The 25,291-nt window shown below is 38.9% G+C and overlaps 1 protein-coding gene across 2 annotated transcripts in view; it reads right to left on the bottom strand.

Moving 5' to 3' along the window:
- The window catches only part of MYOM1 (myomesin 1), a 141,888-nt gene extending 117,874 nt beyond the window's left edge, over positions 1 to 24,014 (bottom strand). Inside the window, exons 1-2 of one of the 2 annotated variants that reach the window (XM_005665300.3) lie at positions 23,700 to 24,014; positions 19,277 to 19,601 (exon numbers count right to left, since the gene is read on the bottom strand). In XM_005665300.3, coding sequence (XP_005665357.1) covers positions 19,277 to 19,578 — 302 coding nt within the window. In that variant the 5' untranslated portion in view covers positions 19,579 to 19,601; positions 23,700 to 24,014. The remainder of the gene's footprint in view (positions 1 to 19,276; positions 19,602 to 23,699) is intronic. The other variant, XM_003127844.5, reaches the window with a different exon arrangement.

Genomic DNA, 25,291 nt, shown 5'->3' with positions numbered 1-25,291 from the left:
ATTGATGCTAACAAACAAGACTAAGATCAGAGAAACACAAAGTTTTAATTAAATGACTATGCAATAATCAGCGTAACTAATTATTTGAAGAAAAGCCATCAATAGCCTATTTTATGACCCATGAACACTGAAATCTAACATTTTACTCTATCAAATTTTAAAGGTGAATTTTTTAGAGGAATTCAATGGAATATGTAAAATTTAAATTTTGCTCTCTTTCAGCCACACCCACAGCATACGGATGCTCCTTGGCTAGTGGTTGCATCTGAGCTGCAGCTATGACCTACACCACAGCTGTGACAAAGCCAGATCCTTAACCCACTGCTCTGGGCTGGGTAAATTTCCTTTTTTTTTTTTTTCAATTTAAATTTCTTTGAACATACATCAAAGGGCTAAACAAAGGCTTGCTAACCTCTTGGTCTTTTAGCAGTATCCAAATTTTGAAAATAATTTCTCTGTCTTATAAGTCAGTTTCTGAGTGGACCCTTATCTTGATACATATGGATCAATGTGGGTCTTTTAACTATTAAAACTATTTTTTAATGTTCTTTAAGTCTTAAATTTTGAATCTTTATGAATTTCAATTTATGATGGCAATGAAATTAAGCTATGGGTAAGGACTGATTTATGTGTGCATGCATGTACCCACGTGTCTGTAACTGTCTAGGTACATCTGTCTGTACTCTGCTACAAACTGTGGTATATTATCAGCTAATATGTTTAAAGTTAGCAGAATTTAAAAAAAATATGGTGCGTGGGAGTTCCCGTCATGGCTCAGTGGTTAGCGAATTCAACTAGGAACCATGAGGTTGCAGGTTCGATCCCTGGCCTTGCTCAGTGGGTTAAGGATCTGGGGTTGCTGTGAACTGTGGTGTAGGTCGCAGATGCGGTTTGGATCCTGTGTTGCTGTGGCTGTGGTGTAGGCCAGCGGCTATAGCTCCAATTAGACCCCTAGCCTGGGAACCTCCGTATGCCGCAGGTGTGGCCCTAAAAACACAAAATATATATGTATGATGTGTATGACATCATCGCACCTACACCCAGCCCCACCCACAGAGAAGGAATGTAGCCCAGGTATAGAAATCTCTCTCTGGAAAAATTCCAGCACTTCCATCCAATTCAAATACTCAGCAACAACAACAACATAACCTTCTGCTCTTACAACATCATAATTATTCTTAACAAGAAAAGCAAGAACAAAACCACTTATAGAATCACATAACTGGAAGAGATCCCAGGAATATTTCTACCACGCTCCTCATTTTACAGATGCAGAAGGCCTAGCGTGTCTTTGTAACTTGCCCAGGTTCACACAGCAGATTGGCAGGTGAACCAGGTCTAGTGCCCATCTAGGTTAGTGTTCTTTCCACCATCCCAGTGGTTCCCAACTTCTGTGACTGAGTCTTCTTGATCCAAAAGTATTGGGGCATGCCACCTATATGTGTCTGTTTATTTATAAATTCTATGCATAGGCTGCTGTATAAATATTCTCACTTTATGAAATAATCAATAGAAAAGATTTAAGGCCCAAATTTGATTTTTTTTTAAATACAGAGGTGCTCATACCTCTTCCTACATTTCCATGGCTTTCCTTCACCCACTTTGGCACCCCAGCACCATGTCACACTGCCCATAGTGACTCTGATCTTGACTTGGCATTCCTGAATTCATTCACACAAATTGAAGTTACAAAATCATCACAGTCCAATTAAAAAACTCATTAAACTTTACATGAATTAAAATGCTAGTTTGGGGGAATTCCCATTGTGGTGCAGTGGAAACGAATCTAACTAGTAACCATGAGGTTGCGGGTTCAATCCCTGGCCTTGCTCAGTGGGTTAAAGATCTGGCATTGCCATGAGCTGTGGTGTATGTGGCAGATGAGGCTTGGATCTGGTGTTTCTATGGCTGTGGTGTAGGCTGGCAGCTGTGGCTCCGATTTGACCCCTAGCTGGGGAACCTCCATATGCCACAGGTGCAGCATAAAAAGACAAAAAACAAAACAAAATAAAATGCTAGTTTTTTTTAAATTATGCTTATAATCATTACATAGTTTGGGGAAATTGTCCTACTTCCCCAGGATGAGTAAATTTATTCATAGTTATGTTAAGTATGGATCTTCTTAATGGCTATATTACTTTCTGAAAAAATTGTGACAATCTATTTACATGTTCTAGGAAAAAAAGGATGGGCTTTTGCTGACACTGCTACCAAACCCAGCGTTACCCATCCCTACAGGCTCAGGGTTATACTACATTATCAGTTTCCCTCTCTATCTTCCCACTGCCAATGACCACCCAAGGAGAGGAGGGCCCAAGTTACCTTTGAATCCTCAGCACTGTGTCCAGTGCCTGATATTGTTCAATAATTTTCTGAATGAAGTAAAATCACAATTCATCCTCCTGTAATTATCCCTCACCCCCCATCACAGTGACTCTCAACCTTGGCTTCACATCAAAATCAGCTAAGGAGCTATTAAAAATGACCAGTTCAGAAGTGGGACTTCTAGTATGGTGCAGTGAGTAGTTTAGCAGTTCCTTGCCCCGCAAAAGCAATGATAAAACTAGACACAATTGTAAAAACCAACCCATTCGGGGCTCTGAAAACCAACAATAGGCACACACTACACAGACAAGTGGTTATTCATCAAAAGATACTGAACTTCAGTTATGAATAGTGGGAGTCAGTGCGGCATTTTTGCCTAGTCTTTTTCCACCTCCACCTCTAGCTCAGTCCATAAGGTAGTTCTACCAAGGTGGGAAAAGGTGATAAAATCATTGTGTTCACTGCCAGAGGGAGCTGACCTGATTTGGAGCAGAGCATGATAAACTATAAAACCAGCAGCACTGTGAGTAACGGTAGCCATCTAAGTGCAAACAAACAAGGGAAGACCACCAACTCAGTCTCAGGATGCAATCATGGTTGAAGTAAGCAGCAGACAGGCAGATCAGTCAGAAATTTAACAGGAAGGTTTGAAAAGTAAGACCACCAAACAGGGCCTTCATAAGATCTCCCTGTGCCTGAATAGAAAAAATTGGAGAGCGCTCTGGTTATCCACACATCATTGGCTGACTGTAAGCCTGTGTACACATGCAGAGGCAAGACAAGAGAGTCTATAGGTAAACAAATCCAGGGCATACATGTTTTAAAATTACCTGAACTTTAAATATACTCCCCAACACACACAGATCTATTGCCAGAGGATGGAAGCTTTACTGTTTTGAGATGTTTAAGCACAGAGTATAACCATGCATTGACTGGCCATTAATCTATGAAAATACAAGGTGATCCTTATGAATTCAGGCTCAAAAATGAGAATAATAATTTAAAAAAAAACTGAGCAGAAACATCAGCAGTAACATAGTGCTGAATAAAAATTTTATAAATGCATTTAGGCAAGTAATTAAACAAACCAAAAAACCCATAGAAACAACACATTTAGGGGAAAATTCAGAATCCAGAATTACTACAATGTACTATCTAAAATGTCCCATTTTCAACAACAAAAATTATGAGACATGACAAGAAATAGGAAAGCACACTAACTGAATAAAAGCAGTAAATAAAAATTGTCTCTGGGTACACTCTGATGTTGGATTTAGCAAAGACAAAGCAGTAATCAGAAATACGTTCAAAGGCTAATAAAAGAAACCATGTTTAAAGAATTAAAAGAAAGTATTATAACAAAGGCTCAAAAAGAGAAAATGTCAAAAAAAAGATAGGAATCATAAAATAGTATCAAATAGACATTCTGGAGTTTAAATGTACAATAACTTAAGTGAAAATTTTATTAAAGGGACTCAACAGATTTTATAGAGAAGAATAAAAAAACAGTGAAGTGAACCTGAAGATAGAAATTATCCAACCTAAAAAGAAAAAAAAAAGAAAAATAATAAAGAAAAAAAATGTAAAGCTTCAGAGATATGTCAGACAACATCAAACATACAATATAGGACTAATGGTAATATCAGAAAAAAGAAGAGAAAGAGAAAAGACAGGACATAATTTGAAGAAATAATGGCCTAAAATTCCCCAAATTTGATGAAAAATATTAATGAATGAATTCAAGATGCTCACCAAACCCTAATACGATACTAAAAAAAAAAGATATACCTGTAGATCTATCACATATAGTCAAACTATTAAAAGCTAAAGGCAAAGAGAAAACTTGAAAGCAGCAAGAGTAAAATGATTTATTACATACAGAGGAAAAATGTATTAATGATTGGCTGCACATCAGAAATTACATATCCAGAAGTCATTCATATGACACATTTAAGTGCTGAGAAAACAGTAAATCAAGAATTCTATATCTAGAAAACTATCACTCAAAACTGAAAGCAAAGACATTGCCAGACAAAGACGAAGAGAATTCATTGTTTGCAGACCCTTAGAAGAAATTCTAAAGCGAATCCTTCTGGTTTAAAGGAAATGACATCAGACAATAATTCAAATCCACATCAAAAAATAAAAAGTACCAGGAAGTAAATAATTGGGTAAATAGATAAGCATACAGATATTTCTATTCTCTTAAATTCTTTGACAACCATAAGACTGCATAAACCAATACTTATCACACTGCATTGTTGGGTTTATAACATAAAGAGTTGTAATATATATGAAAATAGCACAAAGGATAAAGGAGGAAATGGGACTGTATTGGAGCAAAGTTTCTATATTTTACTGGTATAAATCTGAAGTAGATTGTGATTAGTTAATATGTGTATTGTAATTCCTAAAGCAATTCCTTAAGAAAATAACAAAAAATATAGTCTAGAAAGAAATGAATAAATGGTAAACAAAAATATTCATTCAACACCAAACAAGGCAATAAAGAAGGAACAAATGAACAAAAGAGACATTAAATATATAGAAAAAATAACAAAAGTGGTAAACCATATCAGTAATTTTATTAAATGTGAATGGATTAAAAACTCCAAGGAATTGTAGAGATTGTTAGAATGAATTTTTTAAAATCCAATTATATGCTACTATGAGAGCCACCCTCTAATTTCAAAGACAAACATGTGTTAAAGTAAAAGGATGAAAAGGATATACCATGCAAATAACAGCCATAAGGAGTGGAATGGCAACATTAACATCAAACAAAATATACATTTTACTAAGAAATATTACTAGAGACAGAGAGGGAAATTTTATAATGATAGGAACGTCAATTTCTCAAAAAAATATAACAATTATAAATTTACATGCACCTACTAAGAGAACCCTAAAATATGTGAAGCAAAAAATGACAGAATTGAAAGAAAAAACAGAAAATTTAAAATACCTGGAGACTTCAATTCTCTACTCTCAATAACTGATAGAACAACTAGACAAAAATCAGCAAAAATATATTAACTTGCTCATATTGAGAACTGAATAACACTATAAAACAACCTAATGTAACTGACCTTTGTAGAATACTTTACCCAATGACAATAAAGTACATATTCTTTTCAACATTCTCTAGGAGAGTTCATATGCTAGCTCACAAAACAATCTCAATCAATTTAAATGAATTTAAACCATACAAAATATATTCTCTGTCAACAGAAAAATTAAGAATCTATAACAATAAGAAATTTAGAAGATCCTCATATATCAGGAAACTAACAACACACTTCTGAATAATTCCTTGATTAACAAAAGAAATCACAAGGGAAATTAGAAGGTATTTTGAACTACATGAAAACATAACATAACATTTATGGGATATAGCTAAAGCAGATGCTAGAAGGAAGTTTACAGATTTAAATGTCTGTATTAAAAAAGAAAAAAGTTCTCAAATTAATAACTTAAGTTTCCACTGTAAGTTATTAAAAAAGGTTAAATATGAAACAAGCAGAAGGGAGTTAATAAATATTAAAGAGGAAATCAATAAAAGAGAAAACAGAACAATAGATAAAATCAGTGAAACAAAAGTTGGTTCACTGAAAAGATCAAGAAAATTGACAAAACTTTCACTAGATTAACCATGAAAAAAGAGGGAAGACGTGAATTATAAAAATCAAGAATAAAAGAGGAAACATCACTATAGAAATTAAATCAAATCCCACAGAAATTAAGAGGCTCACAAGGAAATATGATAAATGCATTTATACCAAAAAATTAAACAACTTAAATGAAATTTTAAATTCCCATAAACATTCAAACTACCAAGACTAACTCAAGAAGAAATTAAAAATCAGAACAGACCAATAGCAAGGAAAGAAACTGAATTAGTTGTTTAAAATCATCACATGATTAAAGCTCAGGCCTAAATGGCTTCACTGATAAATCCTATGAAATATTTAAAGAAGAAACAAACAAATCGTTTTCACATTTTTTCAAAAACGGGGGAAGGGAACACTTCCAAAATTATCCTGTATAAGGCCAGTATAATCGAAGTGAAACAAAGAGAGTATTTAAAAACAATGACAAAATTACAGACCAATGAACATAGGTGCAAGAATCATTCACAAAAGATTAGTAAACTGAATTCAGTAACATATAAAACCAAGTGGAATTCATTCCAGGAATGCAAAGTCAATTTAACATTTGAAAATCAATTAGTATAATATACCATATTAATAGAATAAAGAACAAAAAACATTATCATCTCGGTAGACGTAAAAGAAGTATTTGACAACATTCAGCACTCTTTCATGTTAAAAACTCTCAAAAAATAGGAATAGAAGGGAACTTTCTCAATCTGATAAAGGTCATCTATGAAAAATCTATAGCTAGTATCATATGTAATATTGTAAAACTAAATCATGTCTTCCTAAGATTGGGAACAAGGATATATTATTTGTTCTTGCCACTTCTATTCTACATTGTACTGAAGTTTACATTATACTAAAAAATAGCCAAGGCAATTAGTTAAAAAAAAAAAATTGGAGTTCTCCTGTGGTGCAGCAGGTTAAGTATCTGGCATTGTCACTGCAGAGGATTAGGTCACTGCTATGGTGAAGGTTCGATCCCTGGCCTGGGAACTTATGCATGCCAAGGGTGCAGCCAAAAAAAAAAACAAACTGAAAAAATTGGAAAGCAAATCTACCTTTACAGATGATATAATCCTGTATGTACAAAATGCTAAGGAGAAACACACACACAATGCTAGTACTAATAAATGAGTTCAGCAAGGTCACAGGATACAGAGTTAAAACACAAAGATCAATTACACTTCTGTTTACTATTGATGAACCATGCAAAAATAAAATTAAGACAACTCCATTCACAATACTATCAAAAAGAATAAAATATTTAGGAATAACTTTAACATAGAAGTATAACACTTATACACTGAAAATCATAAAACACTTATGACAAGTGAAACAAAGATCTAAATAACTAAATATTCTGCATTCATAAATGGAAAGAGTCAACAATGTTAATATGGTACATTTTTCAGAACTGATTTACATTTTCAACATAATTCTTTTTTTTTTTTTTTTTTTCTTTTTATGGCTGTAGCTGCAGCATATGAAAGTTCCCAGGCTAGGGGCCAAATTGGAGCTGCAGCTGAGGCATGGGATCCAAGCTGCATCTGTGGTGGCTTGCAGCAACACTGGATCTTTAACCCAATGAGGGAGGTCAGGGATTGAACCCGGATCCTTGAAGAGACAGCATTGGGTTCTTAACCCACTGAGCCTCAATGGGAACTTCCAACATAATTCTTATCAAACTGCCAGTAGACTCTTCTCTTTGCAGAAATTAATGAGGTAAATGAAATATAATTAAAATTTATATGGGAATATGAAAGAACTACATAGGCAAATTTTTTTGTAAAAGAAGAACTTTGAGAACTTACATTCGCCAATTTAAAAACTTGATAAAGCAAAAATTAAGAAAATGTGGTGCTGGCATAAGGATGGCATATAGATCAATGCAACAGAACTAAGAGTCCATAAATAAAATTTTTGTTTATGGTCAATTGATTTTTGATAAAGGTACTAAGGAATTTAAGGGACGAAGGATAATCTTTTCAACAAATGGTGCTCGGACAATTGTATATCCATAGATGAAGGGATGAATTCAGAACTTTCCTCAATATCACATACAAAAAATTAATCCAAAATGGATATTTCTAATTGTAATGCTAAAATTATAAAACTCAGAAGAAAAGAGACTCTTTATGATGTTGAGTTAGCCAGAGAGTTCTTAGATATAACACCAAAAGCATGATTAAAAAATAAAAGTGGTGATTAACTGAGCTTTATTGAAATGTAAAAGTTCTGATCTTTGAAGGATACTATTAAAAGAATGAAAAGATAAGGCAGAGAATGAGAGAAGATATTTGCAAACATATATCTAATAAAGGAATTGTATATAATATAAATAACTGATGACTCAATAATAAGCAAAAAAAAAAAAAAATCCAATTTAAAAATGGAGGGAGTTCTCATTGTGGCTCACGGGAAATGATCCCAACTAGTCTCCCTGAGGACACGGGTTCCATCCCTGGCCTCACTCAGTGGGTTAAGGATCCAGCGTTTCTGTGAGCTGTGGTGTAGGCAGGCACCTGAAGCTCCAATTTGATCCCTATCCTGGGAACTTCCATATGCTATGGGTGCAGCCCCTAAAAGCAAAAAAAAAAAGCAGAGGATTTGAACAGGCATCTCAGCAAAAAGATATACAAATGGCTACCAGGCACATTAAAAAGATGGTCAATATTATTACCCATCAAATGCAAGTTAAGATTACAATGGGGAGTTCCCATCTTGGCTCAGTGGTAATGAACCCAACTAGTATCCATGAGGACTCCAGTTCCATCCCTGGCCTTGCTCAGTGGGTTAAGGATCCGGCATTGCCATGAGCTATGGTGGAGGCCACATTGCTGTGGCTGTGATTGGACCCCTAGCCTGGAAACTTCCATATGCCACAGGTGCGGCCCTAAAAGGACAAAAGAAGAAGAAGAAAAAAAACGACAATGAGACCTCTCTACATACCCACAAGAATGACTATAAAAAATAAGACAAAAAATAACTAATATGGGTAAACTGGAGTCCTTGTACAATCGTATGAATGTAAAATGACACAGCTGCTTTAGAAAAGAGTTAAGTAGTTTCTTATAATGCTAAACATAAATTTAGCACATAAATCAGCTGATATATTAGAAGGTGCTGTAGAAGGTTGACTTCAAGCTTTATCGGACAATAGCCTTAACTTTCTAAATAATTTCATTTGTTCAAGAGAAAACTTATTCAGCATCCATTATGTGCAAAAGACACTTGGGTGGGAAGCAGATATGAAAAATTAGATATAGTAAAGATTCTTGTTTTCTGAGAACTCTACCATCTGCTAGGGAGTAAATGCTACCAGGCCTGACATGTTGTATTATGTCAATCAAGGAAGAAAGGATGGAAGGACAGAAAGCAGGCAGACAGATTAGCAGAAAGATTAGAGCAAACAAAAGTGGAATTCATAGGCTTGGAGACCATTTCTGTCTGGGGTTATCAGGGAATCCTTCTTGGAAGAGCTGGACATTGAAAGATGGGTAGGTCGTCCCAAGATAACACAGTGCTATGAGCAAAAGCTTAAAAATAGAAGCTCCATTTTCATTGCTGACTTATCTATGTGCTGCCATGAGACTTGACTGAGTGGCCCCAAAAAGCTGAACTCATTTTTATTATTCAAACTAATTTCCTTTAAAACTGTATCTTCAACCTGGAGTCCATCACCCATCAAAGCTCCATCAGAAGAAAATTACTTTTGATGTTTTAGTAAATTTAATTTCAAACTTAAAAAATTAAACTGCATCTTCTTATGTATTTACAACCTAGCACTGTTGCATATAAACAAAAGGCTCAGCTGTTTCCCAGAAGGGAGGAAAAGGCAGTGGTTTTATTGAACTCTGGATCAGCTTCTAGAAAACTGTCCTTCTTGGCCTCCTTAGCCACTCCTCCTCCAGGCCTCTGGTATCTGAAGTTTCATCTCTTTGGTCTTCAGAACCCGCTGGAGGGTAAAAACAAACAAGCTCTGGGAGCTCGAAGTCTATTTTCTCATTTCTACTTTTCTATCGGCTGCACTGCTCCCTGTTCCAAAACTTGAGAGATTAGATGTTCCCTGGGCTTTTGTGAAAAGGTGTTTTTTGGATCTATTTTTGATGCACAGCAGCTTCGTTCTCTGCTCCTCCTTTGATATGGGTATCATGTCAGCCTCAACACCGTCTACTGACTTTTTGATTCTCCTCTTTCCCACTCTAATCACTTAGGCAAGTTTCTGGAGAACATCAAAGTCAGTGGGTAAGTGGGAGGCTTTGAGTCCTTTTTCTACTAATACACTTGACGGAAAAGCCTTCTTAGAAGATAAAAGCATGAATTTAGTTTGATCAACATTATCCTTGAAATGTATTGACATGTAGTATCATAATAAACAATCTCATGGCCTTTCTCTCTTCCTTTGCATTATTGACCTCCTACTTAGATTTTTCTCCTCTCCATCTCAGTCTCTTAGCCATAAAAATACCTCATTTTTTTAGTTTTTAAAAAAATTTAGTTACTACAGTAAGACTATAACCACAATTTTTGTCTCCTATTTATTGCCTTATTTTTTCCGTTATTTAAATTTCAACAGATAAGTAACATTTTACTCTCCTTTTTAGTAATTTGTCACAGCTAATGGATAGCCATGATCTAAAAGCAAATACTATGGGGGTCTGAGCCACTTCTCAATATGATTCTTAGAGCATCCATGTGTTCCAAAGAAGGTAAGCGGATAAAACACTGAAGGACTTAAATCTTTCAGGGTTCTTATTATATATATCTGTCCATTTTCAGCCATTTCTGGCTTTTCAGAAATTAATTTAACCAGACTGAGTATAGCTTATATTTTTAAGCAGACATGAAAGAGTTTACTCCATATTTCCTGGATATTATATTATGCAGGACATTTGATAGTATCAGGAGATGTCTTACGGAGTCCGAGTCTCTATAAGTTCAGTAGACTGAAAATTGTCCAGTGTTTGTAAAAGTTAGTCTTATTAACTTATTTACAAGGCAGCCCAGAAATCTACATTCCACCCCACTCTGAAGGTGGCTACTAGGGTTGGCAGGATGATGCGTGAAAGTTACCTTCCTCATTTGAGGTGCTCCTGCTTTCTCCTGTTTCGTCTAGACTGGCTGCTGTGGAAAAGATCAAGCCTGCAGCAGGGGCTCCCTTAGGCATCCAGAGCTCAGACAGCTCTGTGGGGAAGCACAGTTATACCCACTGCCTGGCCACCAGTGGACAGAGCTAATGTTTCACCTCCAAGCACAGGAAGGTAACACAAGGCCCTTTCTCCCATTTTGGCTTCTCATCCTGTTCCTACTCTACTAAGGGGCATGCTTTCCTCCTCACAGCGTGATTCCTCTGCCTATGGAGGATTAATGACATTCTGGGGGTATCGTGTAGCATCTAAATTTGAATTTAATTTGCAAAAGAGCCAACAAATAGTATTTTCAAGGTAGAGCAATGCCAAGGAAGCAGAGAATGAATCTCGTTTGTCTCGGCCTCAGTGTTCATTGTCTGCAGAAGGAGGGACTGGAATTTGATGAGCCTTTGGTCTCTTCCTGCTTTAACAATCTGCAGGTCTCTGCATCTACACATTGCCAACTACATGAAACTGGCATTACTGTGGTGGGGGGGGGGAGTTACTCCTAGTTCTCTCTCTGTCAACAAGCTGCAGGTTTACAGCAGTGAGAGTTGGGGCAGGAGATTTATGTGTGGTGAAGGCTACCCTCTTTGGATTTGTTTTGGGGATTCAGAACACAACTTAATTGCCTTTGAAAGAAGTAACTGGCAGGAGTTCCTGCCACAGTGCAGAGGGTTAAGAACCCAATTGTGTGGCTCAGGTTCCCAAGGGGCACAGGTTCAATCTCTGGCCTGGTGAAGTGGGCTAAAAGGATCCAGTGTTACCCCAGCTGTGGCTAAGGTTCAATCCCTGGCCTGGTGAAGTGGGTTAAAAGGATCCAGTGTTGCCCCAGCTATGGCTCAGGTTCAATCCCTGGCCCGGAATTTCCATATGTTGCAAGTGCAAACCCTTCTTTAGAAGAGAGACTACAGGACTATTTCCAGAGGGGAAGAAAGATTACACAAACTTGATATATCAGCAATTTTCCCAGTAAACTCATTTTCCTTTTTTTTTCTTTTCTTTTTTTTTTTTTTTTTTTTTTTTTGTCTTTTTGCCATTTCTTGGGCCGCTCCCGCAGCATATGGAGGTTCCCAGGCTAGGAGTCTCATCAGAGCTGTAGCCACCGGCCTACGCCAGAGCCCAGCAACATGGGATCTGAGCCGCGTCTGCAACCTACACCACAGCTCACGGCAACGCCGGATCGTTAACCCACTGAGCAAGGCCAGGGACCGAACCCGCAACCTCATGGTTCCTAGTCGGATTCGTTAACCACTGAGCCACGATGGGAACTCTAGTAAACTCATTTTCTAAACAGTCTATTGGTTTGATAATTTTTTGTAGTTCAGATTCAGCAACTTGAATCTATAGATGGCCTCAAATCCCCATACAATTATGATTATTTCAGGTGTTTTTCTCACTAATATCGTAAAAAAACCACAAACAATGAAACAAGGCACTTCATTGGAATCTCTGGGAATGGAGAATAAGCAAATAGTTTTCTCATTGTCACAGTGCCTGGAGAGTCTCAGAAGATTCACTATTTACAGAAAATCTAAATGGGTCTTTTCATAGCCTCAAAACTGTGATTAAGGGAGTTGAAGAAACTCTGTGAAAAATCTGATGGAATTAAGAATTTGGCAATAACTAATAGATCCAAAAATATGGCCATTTCTCACCACATCCTTTCTTGCTGCTCCTGCTTGGGTGACCTGACTCTGCTCATGTACTTCAGTCTTCTCTCCACTCGGCAGCCACAGTGATCCTTTTACAACTTAAGTCAGATCAAGTCATTGCCCTGCTCAAACTATGTCACAGCTCCTCCCTGTAACTCAGAATAAAAACCTCTTATGATGGCACCCAAGGTCTTACATGATTGGCCCTCCCCATCCATTGCCTTTCTGACATCTTCTCCACCTGCTCTTTCTCTCCATTCCCTCACTGGCCTGGAAGCTGTTCCTTGCTGTGAGGTCTTGCGGTGGCTGCTCTTGATGCCTGATATACCTTTCCCCCAGATAACTTCATGGATAACTCCCTCAGCTCATCTTTGCTCAGACATCATCTTTTTTTTTTTTTTTTTTTTTTTTATAGCTGTACTTGTGGCATATGGAAGTCCTGGGCTAGGGGTTGAATCAGAGGCTGGCAGCCCAGTCCACACCCACAGCAATGCAGGATCCCAGCCACATCTGTGATGTATGCTGCAGCTTGTGGTAATGCCGGATCCTTAACCCAGTGAGCAAGGCCAGGTATCAAACCCACATCCTCTCAGACCCTAGGTCAAGTTCTTAACCCACTGAGCCACAATGGGAACTCTACATCTTTTTTAAAAAAAATTAAAAACACAACATGTTTATTTAAACAATTTCTTTTCATAATTCACTGAATATTATCACAGGTCAGTATCTTCACTCTACTACCTTACTGGGTACACTTGTGAGTGTGACATAAAACGTCATATAAAATTAAATAAGAATTAAAAGTACAGCTGAGAACACAGTCATGATCTGCATGAGAGGACTCACCATCATGTGCCCTAATCCCTAACATGGCTATTCTTTCTGCTTCCGGGGCAGACATCACCTTCTCTCTCTCTCTCTCTCTTTTTTTTTTTTTTTTAATGGGCCACATATGAGGCCTATGGAAGTTCCCAGGCTAGGGGTCGAATTGGAGCTACAGCTGCTGGCCTACACCACAGCCACAGCAACTCAGGATCTGAGCCGAATCTGTGACCTACACCACAGCTTACAGCAATGCCAGATCCCTGACCCACTAAGCAAGGCCAGGGATTGAACCCGCATCCTCATGAATACTAGTCAGCTTTGTTTACCCTCTGCCACATGGGAAGTCCCAGACATCACCTTCTTAATGTGGCCTGAATGCCCTATGTAAAATCCTTTCCTGCACCCCCATCCCACATAACTTAATCCCTCTTACCCTATTCTATTTTTCATTGCTTCCATAATATCCATTACCTTCTAGCATGATATAAAATTCAGTGTCTTTTTATTATATTTATTTTTATGGCCTATCTTTCCAAGTTAAAATAATTGCTCCAGGAGGGCAGGAATCTTTGTCAGTAATCTACCCTAAACCCCTAGAGCCTTGCTTAGCACACAGGAATCACTCAGTAAATATTTGCTGAATGAATGAACAATAACTAAACCTCATTAAGTGTCCCTGTGTGCCTGCTATTACACTACACATCTTACATGACTAATTCTTTTAGGGCTGCCAACATGAAGAACAATCATTTTCCTCATTTTATAGATAAAGAAACAGTGTTTACCAACTAGTCTGAAGCCACAAGCTTAATTGTAAGTAAGTACAGGCTTGTTCGACCCAGGAACATCCACTTTCCATTATGTTATAATATCTGGAAATGAATAGGTAGAAAATGGACACTAATCTGATACCCATAGCTGAAGTCAAGACACACAAATGGCCACAAGGCTGTAGATTTCTCCAGCAGCATCTTTTAAAACCGCACTGGAGTGGGAAAGGGAGCAAGTCTTCAGGTCCCCCTCAGTCCCTGCAGTAATCAGGCCCATCAGGAAAAGATGGGGCTTGTGTTCTGTGGTCTCTGTTTTTAGCATTGGTATCTTCTCTCTGAAGTAGAATTGGTTTGAGCATTAGCATGTTCTTTGCAAAGTCTATGCAAAATCTTCCAAGAGGTTATGACCTACGTAAGGGGATTTGATCAATATGACATGAGTGTACATGAGGGGCACAATTTAAAGTTAGGCAGGGTGCCCAAGGCAAATCACTCATGCGTCAGTGTTTTCATTCCCAAACTGGTGTTTCCAGAGCACTTGTGAGTCTCCAGGTCTGATTCTAAGTGATGAGTTAGAGTGTCTATCAGGTTCCAGGTTTGACATTCATGAATGTCCCCGGGATTTTCTATCTATTGTTTCCATCTATTGTTCCCTGCTTTAAATCCTGAACCTTGGTTTTTGAGAGAAAGGGAAGGATAATGCACAACTATACATGGATGCTTCAAGAAAAATCCAGTGGCTGGGAGTTCCCATTGCAGTTCAGCAGAAACGAACATAACTAGTATCCATGAGGATGCAGGTTTGACCCCTGGTCTCACTCAGTGGGTCAGGGATCCGGCATTGCTGCGAGCTGCAGTGTAGGTCACAGATGTGGCTCAGCTCTGGCATTGCTATGGCTGTGCGTAGGCTGGCAACTGTAGCTCTGATTTGACTCCTAGCTTGGGAACTTCCATATGCCACACTTGTGGCCCTAAAAAGCAAAAAAGCACCCTTGTGGAGAGGGTGAGGGACTTGGAGTACGATGAGGGTTCAAATCACTGTTCTACCATTTCTTGGTGTAAGGAAGAAAAGTAAATTAATCTCTTTGGTCTCCAATTCTCTCATTTTTAAAATGAAGATAATAATTTCTACTTCTCCGGGTTATTGTAAAGTGCTATAGAGAATGTTATGCCGAAATGCAGTGTATGGACTGAATTTTAATCTGTTTAAAATCAGACAATCAAATGTCTACCATTACCACAGAGGGTTGAGGGACAACGCTAAACCCTTCCATCATCCAAGATCTATGCTATGTTGTTTTCTGGTTTCTGGAAGTTATTCATTCCTACTTACCAAGCATAGCAAAATATTTCTTTTATTACTCCCGTCTGAATGTGTGATTCAGCTTAGAATCAAAAGGATGGTACCCTGGTTTCCACGATACCACGTTCCCTGAAAACATCTGCCCTATTTCATCCTAATTCCCTATAATGCTGGCATTAGAAAAGGATCCTCGGGTCACACAGTGGGCTCTCTGACATTTACGTGTAGACTTTCTAGTCCAATGGTTCTGACTTTGGTTGAATCATAGAGTTCTCTGAGAATCTGATGAAAGCTAGGATCCCAGCAAAAAAATTTCTTGCCTCTACCTAATTTCGCACATAATCTAAGACTCTGTTGAAACCTATTCATGGACACGGTCTTGCCTAATGGTTACAAAGTGGTCACGAGTACCATTTTTCCTTTACTCCCTAAGAGTACTTGTGAATTATAAGCATAAAACAATAATATTGTATCATTTTGTTTTCCTAAATTACTTTCGTTAATTTAGGTTTTTTCCCCCACTGTGATTAAGAATAAAGGCATTTAGAATAAGCCTTCCAGAATTTATTTTATAACCCTTGGCTCAGAATGCAATTGGTAACTGATCTGAGCTAAAACCACACTGACGCTGAACAAGCCATTGTTCTTAAGATTACTGAGGTCAGCCAAGCTCTGAGCACATATAAATCTCCATAGTTTCCACTTCACTACTGGGCATCTAACTACAAAGCAGAGGCTAAAAACAGGTCAAGCCTAGTGTTTACATACGCTCCACAGAATTGCATTTCTACATGAGTGTTAATCAACAACACTCTTCATAGCCCAAAGAGAGATATTTCGTTTAGTAGGGAAAAGCTGCTCCATTTTGAAAAAGTGAAAATGCAACCTGAAGGAATTATGGAGATTTTGAAATGCTGAAGGAATATTATCTGCACCTGTTAGCTCTAGGTCTAAAAAAAGAAAAACTAAAATACCCCCAGGATTAGGTTAGCTTTCTTTTCTTTTACATTGCGTTACATAAAGGAAAAAAATATTGGCCTCTCCTTCCTTCTCTTGTTTCTAGGTCACCGTTTCTACTAAGAAGTGGAGTTGTTCAAACACAGCAAGCCATTAATAAATACCTACCTATCTACATACTCATATAGCAAGAAGGAATAAGACATGAGGTTGAGTATAGAAAAGTAATTACAATTCCACTTCCCACAGAAAGTTTATCCGAGGCTCTTTAGAGCTAAAATGGCTAAGTCTTCCAAAGATAATACAGAGCCAATGTTTTCCGAATAAAATATAAAGATGTACAAATGTTCAATTACTAATGTTTGATATAATATATCAGATTGAGATAAATATGAATACTGCATATGTGGTCAAAAGAAGACTTTGTATAAAATTAAAATAACTTTAACAAAATTTAGCAATAGAGTTGAAGAAGTAAAAATCTCTTCAAAATACAAATTCATAAATTCTATAGACGCTACAGCATTGGGGGAATGAAATAAGTACACAGGGAGTTAACGGGATGGTAATAAAAATACTCACTTTCTACACTTTCTATAGACTCAGTATGGACAGACCAGGAAAATGGAATGTAAAACACAATCCTCTCTATTACATAACAGCTGCTTTCCTAAATGAGGCTCTTAAACATACGTATGGAACATTCTTCAGGAGAACAAAATGTTACTGTCACATACACGTGGTGCTCATTCCTCCCAACTTTCCTTTGGAAGGCAGGTCATTTGAAACATGTGCTAAAAGAAATGAATTCACTTCCTCAGTGAAAATATTTCCATATTTGCAGCCAATTCTAGGTCCTTACAAATATCCCATGGTACATATGACCCACGAAAATGAGATTGCAAAACGATCCTGTTCCCTTTTAAATGGAATTTCAGAATGTTGCCATCACACATTCCAGGTAAACCCCAGCAGATTCTGGCTCTGTTACTGAACTCTGCAGAGGCTCCCAGAGGTCGACGTCAGAGCCCAGGAATCACAGCCTTGGACCAGGTGCTGCTTAAACCCAAGAGGGATCAGGAGGTTCTGCCTTCAGAAACCATTCTCACTTCTATCGTACAATAAGCTGTATTATTTCCTCAATATCTCTCTTTTAATGGCCATACTTGCAGCAATGCCAGATCCTATAACTCACTTCACTGGGTCAAGGATTGACCGTGCACCTCCACAGCAACCTGAGTCACTACAATTGGTTTCTTAACCCACTGCACCACAGCGGAAACTCTCGCAATAACTTTTTAAATTCTCCAAAATAAACACATTCTCCAGTTGCTCTAATAGATATTTTGTGGGCTTAAATTTTGTAAGACTCAAACATTATGTATGTTTATAAAAAGTAATGCAACCGATGCCAGATGGAGAAGAGAATTTGAGGAAGAAAGTGGTGACTGACCACATCACCCAGGAATTTTTACGTCTTTGAAGTTCAGCAATTCTTCCTGGGACTATAGATAGACTTTTAATAAAAATCACATGAATCCTGCAAGGGTTTTTTTAATCCCCCTGATACATTTCACTCTGGCTACTGAGAAAACAAAAAATTGGCTTGGACTGAGAAAGTAACTGTCGGCCCAGCATTTATCAGGCTGGAACAACAGACCGAGAAGCCAAATGCAAGGTTCACAGGAAACATTCTGCCGAGAATGCAGCTGCAGGAAAGGGTTATGATAACTGCTTCCTTTGAATAACTACAGACTCACTGAGAAACTTTCTCCTCTAATATCAAAGACTATCAGTGGGTTTGCTGTTGGAAATTTTATCAGTAAGAGGGAGGCATGGCCTTCTTGCTTGAAGCACCTCAGTTGCTCTTGACAGAGCAGCAGCCTCAGCTCCCCGCCCAGGTGCTGAGCTCCACATAAGAGGTTTCTAGATACCACAGTCCCCATTTACCTCAACTTGACTGTTTCCAAAGCAACAGGACACTGGAGTCACTTTTCCAACCAGACCGGCATCTAAATTCCACTCTCCATAGAATACCACCGAAACCCTTTCCCTCAGGTGTGAGGTCTCCCTCCCTACAGTGGTTGATAAATCTGCTTGTCAGAACACAGGTTTGCTCCCAGTTTCCTTAGGTTGACTGAGATAGGGCCATGTTTATCTCCAACTAAAGAAAACACCTGCTGCTTGAATATTAGCTCCAAAATTTAGTACTGGCTTTCAGACATCAGAAGAGTAGAACACAATTCTGCTGTAGTTTGGGCTCCTGTGGTCTGTGGATTTTAAATTCTCGACTGGCATCTTATCTAAGCTGAAACATTCGGAGGGCCAGGAAACCTGCTGTGGGCGTTGAAATGAGATCCTGGCTCTGATGCTGCTGCTGAGTGTTGAACAGAATCTGTGGCAAAGCTCAGCTTCCAGCAATATGACAGTTGGCAATTGGAGCAAGACACCCCAGGGTGGCCGTGAAGCTCTTTGCGGAAAGGGAAAGGGAAATGGGCAGACCCGAGTCCCAGGCCTCCCGAACAATGGCCTGGCTCCACACCTGCTTTAACTGTAGGGCTTCCGGATTTAAGAAGAAAGGAAAACGTGAGGTGGAAGGGTTATTCAGAGAGCGTGCTTTGGCCCTAAGTGTGAAAGGCTGCTTTTGACATACCCTCGGGAGTAGCCGTAATTGTAGGCTGAGGCCGCCTTCTGACTGACCGAGGACGAGAGAGCCAACTCAGAGGCCCGGGAGGCCTGCTGCTGGTAAGAGGTGGTGGATGCCTGGCTGAAGGCCTCGGACTCCTGGCGGTGGGCAGCGGAGGAGCGGGCGCTGTAGGCGGTGGAGCCATGGGTGTAGATGGCGGAGCTTCTCTTTTCCTGCTGGTACTGGCTCATGGTGGTGCGAAGGTCCTTGTTTCTGTAGCTGCGGTCATAGTGCTGGTGAAGTTTCTGATAAAACGGCAGAGACATCATGTGCCCCCAGGGAACCAGGCAACCTACGAGAAAGCAAGAGCTTTGGGGTGAACAGGTCCTACAGAACAAGTCATTTGAATTAATGCGTAAAAATTAATACTCTTATCTTTTCCAAAGAGTAAGTGGGAAAGGATGTGAAGGTTAGCTTACCTGGTTACTCAATAAACGCTCTGCTTCATAGCCCAGATATGTTCCTTCCTGTCATTGTGACGTAAAAAAAAATATATCTAGGAGGTCTTCACAAGGTTTCCCCATTGTGCTTTTTCCTTAAACCTTTCATAATATATATTTCTAATTTTCTGGCATTGTGTTCTGACAGGGGCTTCATCTGGAGGAATATATAATGATGGAGAGTCTGTGTCCAGTCTGTGTGGTTTTCATTCAACAAAGGATTACTAGAACACCTACTTTGAGCCTGGTTCTACTGTTCTAGCACAGGACCTACAGAGATGAACAAAGAAAACATAATCTCTTCTGTAATAACCTTATATAGAATCTTATATTCTATCGCAGGAGATAGAGAAAATATAAAGTGTAGGGTATACTAGGACCTGCTAAATGCTATTGAGAAAAATAAAACAGGAACGTGGGATGGGATGCAATTTAAACAGCATCATTCAGGATGGCTCCTGAGGATGAAAATGATATTTGGGCATGAGAATATCTGGGGGGCCGTGTTCTGGATGGACGAATATTGCAAAGGCACTGGGATGTGAGCCTGCCCTTGTACACTAGGAATGGCGGATCAGCTGGTGAGGCTGCAGGGAGTGAGGGATTGCAAGGAGGGGTATGGGAGATGATAGCAGAGAGGTGAGGGAAGGCGGGGAGGACAGATAGTGTAGCTTTCTCCTGGGGATGGTAAGGACTTTGATTTTTATTCTGAAAGGGCTAGGAAGCCATTAGAAGGATCCGAGATGAAAATCACTCTTGCTGAGCCTGAGAAGAGACTACTGAAGGACAAGAGTGAAAGCCAGGAGAACCAATTAGAGTGCTGTTATGAGCTGAGCCCCCCAAATTCATACGCTGAAGTCCTAACCACCAGTATTTCAGAATGTGACTGTATTTGGAGACAGGATCTTTACAGTAGAAATGAGGTTAAATTAAGGTCATTAGAATAGGTTCTAATCCAATATGACGTGACCATCAGCCATATAAGAAGAGGAAATTAGGACACAGATATGCACACATATACAGAGGGAAGACACAAGAAGTGAAAACACAAGAAGATGACCATCTACAAGCCAAGGAGAGAGGCCTCAGAAAAAATCAATTAGCCTCCAGCACTGTGAGAAGATAAAATGTCTATTGTTTAAGCCACCCAGTCTATGGTGGCTTTGTTATACAGAGGCCATTGCAATGGTTCAGGCTAGAGATTATAGGGAGAGCGGTGGAAGTGTAAGAAGTGATCAGACTCTGCATGTTTTGCAGGTAAACCAACAGCATTTGCTGAAAGTTCTGGATTAGGGTGTGAAAGAAAAGGAGTGAGAGATGAATCCAAGGATTTTGCCTAAGTGATTAGAGGACTAGAGTTGCTATTTTTTTTTCTTTTTGGCCACACCTGTGGCATGTAGAAGTTCCAAGGCCAGGGATCAAACCTGTGCCACAGCAGTGACCCGAGCCACAGCAGTGATAATGCTAGGTACTTAACCTGCTGAGCCATAAGGGAACTCCCTAGAGTTGCTATTAACTGAGATGAGCAAGAGTACAAGAAAACAGCAGTTCAGGATGGAAGAACAGGAGTCTGGTTTGAGACAGTCTACATTTGAGATATCTGCTGGATATCCTAGTGGAGACATGAAGTGGGAAGCTAGCTATTTGACTTTGGAATACTGGGCAAAGGTCCAGGATGGAGACCTACATTTGAAACTCACAGCATATACATAAATTTCAAAGCCACAAAGTAGATGAGAATGAAAGTCCTAGGACTGAACCCTAGGAGGCTGCTTATATTGGCATTTAATAAGCTCTCTCAAATCTTACAAACATTTCAAAAAGGTATAGTGTCAAATCATATGAATTCCATTAAGAAGATGAAGGTTTCTAGTCTTCCTACATAAAGAAGCCAGAAAATCAGTCATCAGGGTAGCAGTTTGCACTGTGAACTTGAGCTAAAAGTCCTACTGAAAGTCAAAGTTTTCTTAGCAGAGGGAGGGGAAACTTCATATTGCATTATCTTTCTTTGAATAATATGTCCACTGAGAGGAGCCTATCAGCCACACTGACAACCCCTGGATGATGAAATAGTTTTATGGAAGTCTTTTCTTCCATTTTTAATGCTTTTGTGCATGCTCTAAAACACTGATTTTAAATTTTACAAGTAAAATTAGTTGTAATCACTTTTTCAAATCTTTAAAAAAAAAATTCTAGGGAGTTCCTGTTGTGATGCAGCAGAAATGAATCTGACTAGTAACTATGAGGTTGTGGGTTTGATTCCTGGCCTTGTTCAGTGGATTAAGGATCCAGCATTGCCGTGAGCTGTGGTGTAAGTCGCGGATGCGGCTCGGATCCTGCATTGCTGTGGCTGTGGCACAGGCCAGCAGCTCTAGCTCCAGTTCAAACCCTAGCATGGGAACTTCCACATGCCGTGGGTGCGGCCCTAAAATATATATATATATATATAAAGGAGGATTGAATTCTTCTAAACTTGCCACACTTTTTGTCAAGTTTAAATCTACTTTTTATTTAAACTAAAAGGTCAGCATGTATTCCCTAGAGAAGCAAATCCAGCAAACTTCACTCCAGAAATATTTATGTTAGGGCTCATGGAAGATATCAGTCTACATGGCATTTCCCAAGAGGAAAAAAATAGCTACTAGCAAGCAACATTGCTTCAACCCTTAAATAGCAAACGCTTTGCTATTTTCTGTTCTAAAATGTACAGAACAATTCTCAGATATAAGGAATAATCACTAGATAAATTTTGATAAAACAAGAGTTGAATATACAAATATAGTCGTCTATGATACTAAGCAATTATAAAGCTATTAGATGTTTCTATAGTGATACATACTACCCTGCAACATGGCAAATGCTATTTGAATGATATCCAAATAAATATTGCATGACCTTTCTATGTATTATTATAAGCTAAATTCAGAACCCAAAATAACTTGAAATGCTATTATTTTCACAAAATAAAATATTTAACTGTCTTGCCTCAACTCTGTTTTCCATTCTCTTTATTTCTGTTTTCCCCGAACATATTGAATAATACTTAATTTTCTAGGCACGTAGATGATGTATTACAAGTAAACAGGCTTTGGCTTTACATCAACAGAGCTGGTTGTCACAGCTCTGACCTCTGGAACGAAGGTACAACTACCTTCTCTTCATCAAGTACATGAGGATTATCCCCGACACATGACAGCTAGAGTGTGTTGGGAGGAAAGGTGGTTTGGTTGTCTCCTATTTCTTTAAGACCTTTTTTCTTCCTGAAAATAATTTGGGAATTTGGGAAGAAATACTAACTCCATGGTTGGAATTGTGACATGAATGATATTTTGTACAGGCATTAGAGGCTGAAAGCTGATAAAAACTCTTCACAGTAAATATTAACTTTGGGACCATTTTGTGGGGAATTTATGTTGCCTGTGAAATACTGCTTAGCCGTTTTCATAGGAGAAATACCACAGTGCACTCTTACATTTATCCACATGGCATTGTTGGAGCAAATTAGAAACTAGTGACTTCAGAGTTCATTTACTCCTTTTGATCTAATTTGTAATCAAGGAGCATTGTAGGCGTATGGAGGATAGAAAACACATGATTTCCTGTTACCTCACTCATCCCAGATTTCAACCAAACCACTGAACTGTAATTTGGAAGAAGCACTTGACTCACACTTACAGTTCCATCTGAGACAGCTATTATCTCCTTATGGTTCCAGGAACAGCAGCTTAATTTTAGAAGAAGCCGCTGAGCTGAGAGAAGAGCTGTGCCAGCACAAACCGGCACCCTGCTGCTCGTTTTCCTTCCCAGGAGCCCCACTTTCCTATTTCCCTGCACTTCTGACATCTCTTTGACAAAACTGCTGAGCTCAGAAGATAGAAACCACACACACCGTGGTGCTGCTAAGCACATGAAATATCAAGTGCATTCTTCTGCCCCAAGGTCACACTTACCAGTTTGCAGAGGAGTGGCAGTGGTGGAAATATTCCGACGTGACCGTGGAGCTGGATGAGAGAATGAATAACCCACGGAGGCTGAATCCAAGAAAAAGTTAAGAGCAGGGCTAAAGACAGGACCCTGGGGGCCAGTTCAAAAATAATGCATGTGGTCAGGCAGTAGAATGTCAGAGCCACACAGCCAGCCTTTTATGGCCAAGAAGGCAGATAAATATAGCAGCAAATGGGAAGGGTAGTCCTAAACTGAGAGGCAGAGGGAGGCACTGGCAGGTAGCTGCCTGGGTAATGTAATTACATTAATGCCAGTCAATGGGTCTGGCTTGATTAAACCAAATGTGAGATATTTATTTGGGTATAAGGGCTATTTTCAATATCATTTTATTACTGGTTATCTGAAAGTGTAATGGAAAGAGTGGTTTGTGTTGAGAGCTAAAAATAGATGTAGTAATCTGATTCCCAAAATGGACTTCATGGAATGTAAATGCCAAGATAATCGTTCTGGATGTGCTGTTCATAATGCATGTACATTTAAAAGACACAAGGTGAAAAAAGAACATGAGGCTAACTAGAGGCAAACAAGTAAGAAATGGGTTACAGGCGGTAGAAATTTTGGATCGAAGATTCGGGGGTCACCAGTTCTCTCATTTCAGGAAAATTTTACAAAGTAGGTCATAGCTTCAAGTTTGAGTATTTGATTCCCCAGTCATTAAAGCCTTTAGGAAGCAACATGTTTTATCTTTCCTAAAGCCAGAGTAGGGTCAGTCTATCTAACATCACTTCTCTTTCTTTGTTTTTTCCAACTATTTCACAAATTCAGAGGTGGTAAAACCTGGTGGTTAGAGCTTGCACTTCAGACTCAGACCAGACCTCAATTCCAGACCGTTGATGGCACTTAATAGCCATGTAACTTTAAGCAATTTATTTTTCTTTAAGCTTCATTTTCCTTCTCTATAAAATGGGGATAATAACGTCCAAATTATGGGACTGCTGTGGAAATCAACGTGATAACACAGAGAAAGCACTCACCTATCGACTGCCACATAATGAAGACCCAGTAAATGTCAACTGTTGTTCTGATAGTAGTAATTTAAAAGTTCAGATTATAGGTACTGAGCAGGTTATGTTCTGATACTAGAGCACCTAAATACAGATCACCTGTATTTATCCAAATACTGAACAGACCCACTATTAGGACCTACTTTCTAATCCCTTTCTTGATGACAATGACAGTTAACACTGTTGAGGACCTATCAAGTGCCAGACACTATGGTAGGCACTTTGTGTGATCCCATTTAATGGTCATAATGCCCTGTAAGGCAAGTAGCATTAGCTTCAGGCTACAGTTGAGGAAACTGAGGCTTCGAGAGGTAAAGTCATTTACCAAAGAGCACACAGCTAGTAAACGACATAAATGCAGTTCATTCAGAGATATGTGGATTCCAAAGCCCATGCTCTTTTTGTCATGTGTTGCCTTATCCTCCCTCCGATGATATTTTGTCTGTAAGAAACTAGATGCTTTCAAATGGTCTTTCAAGTGCAATATGGGTCTCCACTCATAACTGAGGGTCAGCTTTTGAACTACCCACTGT

Source organism: Sus scrofa, chromosome 6 (assembly GCF_000003025.6).
Source record: "Sus scrofa isolate TJ Tabasco breed Duroc chromosome 6, Sscrofa11.1, whole genome shotgun sequence".
NCBI classification, from domain to species: Eukaryota; Metazoa; Chordata; class Mammalia; order Artiodactyla; family Suidae; genus Sus; species Sus scrofa.
Note: the sequence above shows the minus strand (reverse complement) of the source record. Positions and strands in the feature narration are given on the sequence as shown.